The sequence below is a fragment of the Zingiber officinale genome, chromosome 10A (assembly GCF_018446385.1).
Source record: "Zingiber officinale cultivar Zhangliang chromosome 10A, Zo_v1.1, whole genome shotgun sequence".
Taxonomy (NCBI): Eukaryota; Viridiplantae; Streptophyta; class Magnoliopsida; order Zingiberales; family Zingiberaceae; genus Zingiber; species Zingiber officinale.
The window spans coordinates 5,323,549-5,334,660 of record NC_056004.1 but is presented as its reverse complement, the minus strand read 5'-3'; the positions used below and the strand labels follow the sequence as shown (position 1 = coordinate 5,334,660).

Below are 11,112 nucleotides of genomic sequence, written 5' to 3'. Positions count from 1 at the left end.
TAGATCCATCCTCACAGCTTCATTGCCCCTTCAAAGAACGACGAAGACACATTCCTGCCTGAATCAGAAAACATACGCAGAGTAATTAGCTCATTCTAGAAAATCATGCGTCATGTGCCAGTGGACGGTGGGAAAAAAAAACAAAACTAAAATAGTTTAGACTGAAGCATCCTTTCGTAGTTTATGATGCACTACATAAATCGAAGATTCCGTATTGATGAACTGAGAACGATGTGGCCCAAAGGGGTGACCTGAGAACACAGACGAATCAACAAGGCATTTTGCCCACATGGTTCTGTGTTCTCAGCAGCACTCCTCTGGGATCGATCGATCACCTCTTCATCACGGACGCATGAACTTACAGATACTCTCTGGGTTCTCAATCCTCGGAATCCCATGTATTTATATAACGCAGTAGTTCTGCATCTCATTCGATCGTCATCATGTCGACACCTTACGACACGTGAATAGAGAGAGATACTAGAGATTTGACAGGAAGATTAAGATTAGGATGACATAAATACACCAATTAATTCGCACCCAAAAAAAAAGCCACCGGTTCATCTCCAACCTGTGTACAGGCAGATATTTTTTCCCCCTGCGAACCGTGTAGATGGATTAATTATTAGACGCGCTACTCACGCTGAGAAAAGATGCAACGTGGAGAGTTTCCTTTGGCCGACGACTTCTCCACGAAGTAAACGACGAAGACGATATTTAACCGCCATCCCGTCTCCCTTTGCAGAGCCACACTCGTCTCCTCAATTTCTCTGCTACAAACTCTCTGCCCATGGATTCCGATCGTTCTCCGAGCCACAAGCCTCGTCCTAAACCCACCCAACTCCTCTCCAGCGCCAAAGTGGTGGCCGGCGCCGCCAAGTCCGCGCTCCGCCACGACGCCGACAAGATCGACCGGGCCGAGGTCGCTTCCGCCGCCGCAGACCTGATCGGCGCCGCCTCTCACTACGCCCATCTCGAGGAGAAGCAATTCGGGAAGTACGTGGGGAAGGCGGAGGATTATCTCCACCACTACCACTCGTCCCATTCCGCCACCGCCACCGCCACCGCCCACTCTTCGACGGCCGCGGCCGCGGATTCTTCTTCAGCTAACCTCGGCGGCAGCGGCGAGGGGCATCACGCCGGAGGCGGCCTCGAGGACTACTTGAAGATGGCCCAAGGTTTCTTGAAGAAGCATTGAATTTGGTTGTTTTGTGAATTTGATCGATTATTGAGAAATATATAGATTTCAATGATCATCCGAAGCGCGTATTCATTCATTTCGCGGTATTTTACTTGGATTGAAGATCGCAAGTAGAACTGAGAAGCCGATTAGGTCGAAGTGAAACGACGATGCCCCAATATAATTCCATGGATCCTTCATGCTCAATCAAGCCTATAATCTAAGCTCTGACTTAGGAAATGGCCCAAGTCAACCAACACAATTTTTTTTCTTCACTTTTTAAAATTTGTGCTTTCGCTTTAACATAATAATATAGCTTATAATAGAGTAAAGTAGAGAAAATAAGAGAGGAAAGATGCATGTACCTTAATGATCCGTTTTGGGCGAAAAGAGAGGAAAGAAAGTGGTTTTCGTCTTAAGCATCTACACCAATTTTTCTATCTAAAATATATAATTTAAGATAAAAAAATTACTTTATTAAATTTGGATATCCATTTTTCAAAACGTCATATATAAACTTCCCTATTTCTCATCTCTCCTCTATAATATTTAGGGAATGGAATCCATTCCCTAAATTTAGAGAAATACTGTTCATAAATGCATAATTTAGGAAATGGATAGGGTAGCTGATGCAAAGATTTTTTAGCTATCCTATCTAAAATTTAAGGTAAAATATTTAAATAGGGTATCTGATACATATGCTCTTAAACGGATTAAAAAAATATCAAAAAATAATCAGCTAATAAAAATCCGTCTACTATAGACCTACAGAGTAAACAAAATAAAAGAATATGATTTTTTTTAAGCGAGGTAAATACGAAAAAAGCAAAATCATAGAGCCTTTGGATTGTATCAGTCTATTCGTTCTTTTTACTAAAGAATTTAAATTAATTGATTTAAAATTTTATTAATTTATTTTAAAATGAACCTAAATGGATTAGAATACCAGGATTACGGGTCCAGGCGGGCTAGTGTATCATGGGTTTGGGTTGGGTCGTTAGTTGAGAAGGAAATTTTTTTAAAAAAAAATAGATTATGAATTTATAATAATATATAAGTCATCGCATATACGTTAGTGTGTAATATAATGTAATACATTTAAATTATAAAATAAATATTTACTGTCAAATAATTAAATAATATTATTCAATGTTATTTTATAAAAATCTTAATCTAAAAATAAATTAAAAATTAGATTATTAATCATATTTCAAGTTATGCAGTGAGAATGTGTTGTATCATCCGAAAAATTAATGAGATAATCGATGAAATATAAAGATAGATAGATATGACTGTAATTTCATGAAAATTAATGAGATTATAAATTAATGCGGCTGTATTGATATGTAAAAGAGTCGAAACAGATGAAAAAAATTGTAACAAAAATTAGAGAGGAAAAGAGAAGGATAAAACAATGAAGCACCGATGAAGATTAAGACGGTGAGAAGAAGCAATATAGATGTAGATAGTATAAATTAGATTATATGTATGTGATTTGAAAAAGATAATAAATTAAAATTATTTTTGTGTCAAAAGAAAAAAAAACTATTAACCTAACTTAATTTAAGAGTTAATTATTAAAGTTTTCAAATCCTAATTAAATAGTAAAATAAATAAATTTTAATGAACGTTATGAATTTTTTTGTATCGCTTATTTTGATTAATATGTGTACATGTGAATAGAAATTTTATTGGATATTTTTGTGGAATGTTTATTTATGAATGGATTAAATTCAATGAACAGTAAGCATTTTATTTTAATTTTGTCGATGGTCCTCTAACTCGTAATTATTTTGGATTGGACTGGATTGAAAAGTTTCTAATCCTTCAAAATGACAGGCTGACCTAGCCTGCCCCGTTCAATCTCATTTTTTGATGGACCGGTCTACTCGATCTTTACGACAGCTCGAGTTTTCACGATGAAAATCTTTCCTTAATTTTCATGTCCATGGAGCATCAAACAGAGTCCAAGAGAAAATATAAATAACTTCAAATTTCGTGTTTTTCATCAAATAGTCTCTATGTATTTAAAAAAAATACCTAACCTCTAAAAAGAAAGAAAGAAATCTTAATTTTGAACATTAAAATTATTTTTAACTGAAACACCTTTACTTAATATTAACCTCAGACTTCTAGAAAATAAAAATAAAAATCTCATGGTCATTGGAAGCTTAACTTTAACCTGAGCTTTTCAGAAGATGAAGCTATTAAAATTTTATATTTTTTCTTCTATTTCATCCATTTACCAAAAAAACCTCATATTTATTATTTTTCTACATAAATATAGTAGTTGACATCTATTAGATATTAGTTATTTTAAATTTATATGGTATATTAAAATGTTTAAGCATTAATCTTGTAGTTATAATAGTCTATAAACTTTCTTTTTGAATTTTGTATTGTCTTTGATATGTACATTGGTGCAATTTTACCACACCAACACTGTTAGCGCAGCGGGCCGGCAAGAGGGAATGAGTGAATTACCTGAAACAAAAAAAAATACTCTCATCGTTCTTTCAATTCTTAAAGTGCAACAATAATAAAAAATAAAAGAACAGAGTTAAAGAAGAGACTTAGGAATTGACTTAGTTATAATCTACGTGGTTGTTAATCCAAGGCAGTTGCAAAGCTCAGAAAGAATCTCCTTCTCTAAAGACGGAGAAGCCTTTTACACACAATCAAAGCTTAACGGTTGCTAAGAATTGATTACAAGAGTTGATATTTAATTCCCTAGCTCCATGACTCTTATTATAGGGCCTGGAAATTCTATTTTCGGCTTGAGGGCACCTCTCATAAGCATGGAGGGCGCCTCCAGCGTGGCATTTGGATAAAGTTTTATCCAAATGCGAAACGGTCACTTTGGCCAGGTTGAGGGTGCCTTCAAAGCTATGGAGGGCACCCTCAATGCTATGGAGGGCACCCTCTATATCATAGGGCACCCTCTGTGGAGGGCGCCCGCCCTATACCTACAGCGTATAAATAGCTCCAGCTTTCGTTTGGATCTTCCGCTGCTCCGTTCGCTTGGATGATTGCGGCCAATCGAAATAGGGTTCACCCGAACCCAATTTTTGCCCTTCTCCTCGAGCAGGCTTCTGCTCCGGCTTCTCGTCCCTAGAACGTTGCGCACGTTCTTCTCGTCCACCGGTGTACTCTTCCGCAACTCTTTCGTCCCTCGAACGCACCAAGCTCATCGGCTCCCTTCCCGTGCCGTCCTTCTCGCCAGCTGCGTCTTCCGCTCGACTTCCTATGCTCATAAGCTCCTGCACACTTAGACACAGGGATCAAAATCAAACAAGACCTAACATAACTTGGTTGATCACATCAAAACAACCATGGGATTCAACAATCTCCCCCTTTTTGATGTGCATCAACCCAAGTTCAAATTAGGGTAAAAATTAACAAGTAGTAATTGAAAAATAAACATTTTAAGCATAAATTTGTAATAAAATAAATTGCAACATAAAATGTAATTCAAAATTTTTTAAAAAAATCTTGAATAATAAAAACTTAACTCCCCCTAATTCCCCTAAAACTTGTACCTATTTCCCCCAGAACTTGTACCTATATCCTCCCTTTGATCACATAAAAAACGGGGTACAAGCATAAAAAATTTGAAATTTTGAAACATAAAAAAAAAATTTAAAACTATTTATGAGTTATGAAATTTGTAAGTAATTAACAAGGATTTAAAAGCATTATCTTAATCAATTTGTCAATTAAATATTCAATTCGATAATCAGCTTCTAGGCTGTGGCGAGGCACTAGGCCTTCTTGGTTATTGGATCATCAACCACTTCTAGACAAAGCCTTTTAAGAAATTTAAATATTTAATTTTTCTGAAAGCTTTAAAAAATTTAAACTAAGTACGATTTCGAAACCCAATATAGGTTTCTTCCTACTGAGTTGATATCTAATTCCCTAACTCTAAGGTCCTTTTTATAGGGCCTGAAAATTCTATCTTCGGCTTGAGGGCGCCTCCCATAAGCATGGAGGGCGCCTCTAGCATGGCATTTGGATAAAATTTTATCCAAATACGAAACAGTCACTTTGCCCAGGTCGAGGGCGCCCTCAAGACTATGGAGGGCGCCCTCTACATCATGGAGGCGCCCTCTATGGAGAGCGCCCTCTACCTGCAGCGTATAAATAACTCCAGCTTTCCTTTGGATCTTCCGTTGCTCCGTTCGCTTGGGTGATTGCGGCCAACTGAAATAGGGCTCACTCAAACCCAATTTCCGGCCTTCTCCTCGAGCCGGCTTCCACTCCGGCTTCTCGTCCCTCGAACATCGCGTACGTTCTTCTCGTCCACCGGTGTACTCTTCCACAGATCTTTCGTCCCTCGGATGCACCGAGCCCGTCAGCTCCCTTCCCGTGTCGTCCTTCTCGCCAGCTGCGTCTTTCGTTCGACTTCCTGTGCTCCTAAGCTCCTGCACACTTAGACACAGGGATCAAAACCAAACATGACCTGATCTAACTTGGTTGATCATATCAAAATAATAATAGAGTCCAACAAACACTTCACTCCAAACACTTCACTCCATATTTCATTGTATATCATATGATGACGATGATGAGGAGGAGGAGGTTTTAATAATAAATTTTTTTCTATTTTTATTTAATTTTAGTTCATAAAACTTAAAAGTGATGGAATGAGTTTTTAGATAGTTATACTTTTAGAGTTGCTAATTTTTTATTATTTATATAATAATTATACTGGTGCATATATGAATTTTATGAGAATTTTAAGAACAAATGAGATATTTTATCAATATATAAATTAAGTTTAGATGTTTCAATTAAAATAATTTTAACGTTGAGAATTAGTTTTTAATCAGTAAAATAATGATGAGTTATTTTAATTATTTCTTCTTTTTTTTCCTCAAGAAGTCTTGATTGGGTGTTATTTTTTTTTAATATAAAGAGATAAACTACTGCTTGTGGGAAAAAAATATATAATGACTTAAAGTTATTTACAAATTATATATATACTAGATATTTTTTTGCAAATTGCATTTCGATTTTTTGTTTTTATACATCATAAAAAATAATAAATGTACCTTTCAAACGGACAGGCCAAAAAATTGCCTTTTTTTTTTTTTTTTTTTTCCTATGGGAACTACTGGTTGTTGGGCCCCACGTTTTGGGTTCGTCAACGGAACTGATACCTCATTCGGTTTATCTTTTTCCTTAATTATATGCTCCCCGTCGGAAGAGTCGGGGCTTCAAACTGTCACCGCTCCGCCCCGATTATTTTTCGACGGTCGAATCGGACGGTTTCATTCATGGCGCAGCCCTCCGTTCACGCCATTATCAGTTTCCGCTCTGCTCCTCCTCCTCCTCCTCCATCTCCATCCATGAACAGGCCCGCGGCTTTAAAAGGATATTGCCCTCAACTTGTCTGCAAGGATCTTCCTTGACTCGTGGTGGCAGCCTCCTGACGACCACATCCTCTTCTTCTCCGGTTGCTCAGATTCGCTAAAAGGTAACATCTTCTGCATCGGATTTCGTCGTTAATTATTGTTCTTGTGTTCTTTTCTGGTTCAAAGATCTATCCTTGGGGGGATTTATTATTTATTCTTAGATTTTCGAATGTCTATGTCCGTATTTTAATATAAAAGATGATGTGGTGATTTCTTTAGTTGAGTTAGATGAGCGAGGATTATGAAGGTGTTATTTTTATCCGTAAGGCAACTTTCATGTTGTGTAAGTTGTGGTCTTATATACTCTTGTTTTGGATTCCGTATCATGTAATAATGCGACTGATCTCAGCGATATTTCTTCAGTTTTCACTTCTCTGGTACATTATAAAGGAATATTCTATTCATTTTTTTGGGTGGTTTCTGTGTATTTGAAGATTTATGTCCTGTCCAAGGACATAGAGTGGTGGCTTAGATCTTTTCTAGTTCTCTGCCCTTTTATTTCTCTTTTAATTTGATTACATATCATTGCCCTCATATATATCTGAGATTCTTAACTTATTTTCTTTGTTTTTACCTTCCTTGCTTTGAATCAGTATGTATCAGCTTTGCGACATGCAAATCCCATGCTATCCCTAATCCCTATCATAACTTCATCAGGTGGACTACTCGAACCATTTTATTACTCCATATGCTTTTACTGCCAGCTCTTTGTAATCCTTCAATTGCCTATACCAGTATGAATAATACTGGGTTGCAAAGGCAATTTTGATTCAAGAATTTAATTCAATATAGCTCCCACGTTTTCATGTGTTTGCCCTTACGATTTTCTTTATGTTCGATTACTTGTTGTCACCGATTGGACAGATGCAGTAAGACATGCTTCCATCAAATGATCAAATGTTAAAAGAGTATTGAGTGATCTGGATCACAAATCAACGCCATGATCTTGTTTTCTTAGGCTCACAATATAAACCAAGTGTTGAGAGTGGTGGTGTATCATAGTGATTTGCAGTGTCAAGTAGATTTGGATGGATACCCTAGCAGATTCCAATGTTCCATTATTTTTCTTGTAACTTCTTTAACTATCTTCTCAGGTTGAATGAGGTGATTTGGGATCAAATTCTCAACTCCAATTCATATTTGAATAACTCATCAGGTACTTTGTCTCAGAAGTTTCTGATATTTTCTTTGTCACTGAACTGAAATTATAAGTTCATTTGCTGTTTTTCTACTTTGTAGATTCATAAAATAATAAGAAAATGTAACATAGTTGCTTTACAAAAAATTGTCATTGAATTTATCAGTAGTTTTTTCTTTTTTATTAAAACTCCTCAATTCTCGTTTCTATGAGATGTATATCTTGCTTATATGCTTCATAAGAGTCATTCAGTTGTAGCTGTCTGCTAAAGATTGAAAACTCTTGTTCCTATAATTACAGGCAGGGAGAAGCATTGGAACTCAGCAGATAGAATGTCTGTAGAACCAAGGGAAGGAACAAGAAGACAATTGACTGGTTCAACAATTGCTGGAGGTCCACTATTTTCTTCTGATTGTCGCAGAAAGTCTCTTCCTACTCACCGAAGAAATCCTAAGACTTCTTGTCATGGTTATTGCAAGTGTGGAATCAAGTATGCCACTGAAGATGGCAGTAAAGGTATCGCTACCGAAAGTTTGGGTGAAGAAGTGCAACATAAAGGTCTACGCCAAGTGAACAATTTGGATTTAGAAGAGACTAGAAATGCTCATACGAAGACATCACGGAATCTAGATAAACCAAATGCCATCAAGGAGTCTAGATGGATGAAAGAATCTATCAACTTTGAAAGAACTGCAGTTGTGAAGCAGACAATTGCTCGTATAGCTTCCAGAAGTGAAGATAAGAGTGAGCCTAAGACAAAATATCAAGCAAAAGAACCTGCTTTCCGCTTAAACAAAGCATATTCTCCTGGAAAACACAACATACTTAAGACAACATCTACAAAAGGCAGCAATAAAGCTTGTGAAAACCACAGATTTAAGCAAACAGCTTCATTGCCAACCAAGAGGATTGATACTATCACTTATCTTGCAAAGGCAAACACAATTCCAGTAAGGGTTGAATCTCAGCCTACCATTCACAGCTCAAATAGTTCTAGAAATGAAGCATATAAGAAAAGAAATATCAGAGGTATGCCAGGAATGGTAGAAGAAGCAATGAAATCTCAAATGCCTTCTCATTCATACAACCATGCTAACAATGATGAGCCATGCTTGGAGGCAATGAACAATGACCAAGAATTTCAAATGGTGAAACCTGATGAAGAAAACAATGAGGAAAAAACAACTGCTATTCAGCCCAAAGTAGATAGCAACTCTGATGGCTTTAAACAAATATCAAATAAGGAGAATTATGGTTTTGTCTCTGTAACTCAGATGCCATGGAAGTTAGAGGGCATTCTAGATTCTTCACAGCCTGAATCCCCACAATCAGAATCTGTTGACTTTTCATTAGTCAAGCTAGATTCCCCAACGGAAGAGGAGAATTTTCCAAATGGCATAGAGCAGGAATCTAGCAATGACTGGTCATCCCATTCTTTGGCATATGATGAAGAAACTGAGGAATCCCATTCTGCAATTGCTGAAGTAACTGGACCAGAGGATGAAACCGAGGAAACAGAAACTGGCAATGACACCAAAATCGATGAATCAGATTCTGCAATCAGCGAATTCAGTGAATTAGAGTACGAAACTGAGAGAATCAAAAGTGGCAGTGATAGTAAAACTTCAATGTTCAGAGGGAGGAGGATGAAACAATCTGCTAGTGTTCATCCTGAAGAAAATCTCTCCGTGCCTTACATGCTGAAGTTCAGAAGAAGAATTCCACATAAGGTTGAGAGTGGCAATTGTGCTCGCGTTGGACGGAAAGACTTTCTACAAATGCCTAGGGTGGACGTTCCATCTGATCTCGATGCTGAGGCGGCATCATTTGGACTGAGGAGGCATCAAGATGTTCTCGAAAAGGACCTGCGTGGTCTATTCAATAATGTGATCGAAGAAACTGCAAGCAAACTTGCTCAGAACAAAGTGCAGGCATTGGTGAGGGCATTTGAAACCGTGATCTCTCTCCATTCTCCAAAATAAGAAACTAGCATCTGCAACTTAATTCAATGTAACAATCAATAGAATTAGCTATTAACTATAATTAATTTTTAATTTTAGAGCTTACCTCAGTATGACAACTGGGAGTTGTAGAAAAAAAGAAGCTCTAATAGAGAGGCGCTTCGTTATATGAAATAAGTTTAGCGAAGGATGTTGCTTGGTCTTACCAGTCCAATCCAAATGAACAGTGCTTTTCATCGAGCTTATAGCATGCAGAGACTGTTCTATACATTGATGAAATTTTTGCTGTGACAATCATCACCCGCATCACAATCGATGCACCGTAAAGGACTAGCTGCCACTGATAGGTACTCTAGAAAAAAATCTTCTGGGCCAAGTTCTTCTTGTCCCCTTTTGTGGGAACATTTATTCGGCAGACATGTCGCGCTGTCGGGCTTTAGCAGTCCAATCCATGGGCTGCGGAGCACATGGCCCGGCCCATCAAATCCGAAGACAGGATAGTGCCGCGTTGGTGCTGCTGGCAAGCGAGCGCATTGCGCGCACCGCGCGCGCCAGGCGTCCACTCCCTGTCCTGCTCGCCGCTGCACGCATCCTGTGGCGGTGCTTGCGCCTCGGCGCGCCCCCACATCCACATGCACCATGTGCCATGAACCCCCTCGTGCTCCACTTCACTGCGCCATCTCCTGTAATTCTTCAGCAACGCGGCGGATGCAACGCCTTCTCGCTCCTCCTCACATGCATTCCACCCATCACCCACTCTGCCAATCCATACCCACATTTTCTCCAGCGCATGCATGCACCCCCCTCTGCCACTGCCAGAGGCGTCAGGCGTGCCTCGTCCTCTCCTCCTCCAGTCCAACTGCGCTCACTATTGAGACAAATCTCATAATCAAAATTCGACTCAGAAAATAGAAAATTTGCGATCTGTATATACCTGGGTTTCCATTCATAGACCTGGAACAATAATGGCCTGCACTGGTTAACACCGTTCTCAAGAAACTCAACGCACATGAAGATGTTCGCTCTATGGATGTGATTGTCACTCTGACACTGGCAACGTGGCCCCCGGGATCTCACTGAGGGCCCACATGCATGCCATTCCAGTTAACACACCCAATAGCTCATCGAGCGCACAGTACGCGTGGACAGCGGTTGCTGTAACGCCCGCTATTGCAAGCCGTTATATATACATATATATGCCGGAAACAGGGCCTCGCCGTCCCTATTCGATGTGGACCGTGGGATCGGGTGCTGCTAATGCGCCTTCGAGGAAGAAGCGTTACGTTACGGGAGGGAGCAAGCAGGCACTGGCGGCCACGTGCAAGTAACATGGCGCTCCGTTGCACACGAAGCGTACGAAGCCTGACCCAGAGAAACACCCGCGGGCACGAGCCATGCAGTGCCCACGCTTTGTTG

The 11,112-nt window shown here is 39.0% G+C and overlaps 2 protein-coding genes across 2 annotated transcripts; both read left to right on the top strand.

Annotated features, from left to right (window-relative positions):
- The first annotated feature begins 728 nt into the window (after window positions 1–728).
- Window positions 729–1,277, top strand: LOC122026984 (nodulin-related protein 1-like). The gene has a single exon (XM_042585759.1). It carries the CDS (start codon window positions 791–793, stop codon window positions 1,196–1,198), a length of 408 nt encoding a protein of 135 aa, XP_042441693.1. The 5' UTR covers window positions 729–790; the 3' UTR covers window positions 1,199–1,277.
- A 5,112-nt stretch (window positions 1,278–6,389) lies between these two features.
- LOC122026167 lies at window positions 6,390–10,011 on the top strand. The gene is made up of 3 exons (XM_042584810.1): window positions 6,390–6,659; window positions 7,692–7,753; window positions 8,036–10,011. The coding sequence occupies exon 3, from the start codon at window positions 8,068–8,070 to the stop codon at window positions 9,715–9,717; it is 1,650 nt and encodes a 549-aa protein (XP_042440744.1). The 5' UTR covers window positions 6,390–6,659; window positions 7,692–7,753; window positions 8,036–8,067; the 3' UTR covers window positions 9,718–10,011.
- The last annotated feature ends 1,101 nt before the right edge of the window (window positions 10,012–11,112 follow it).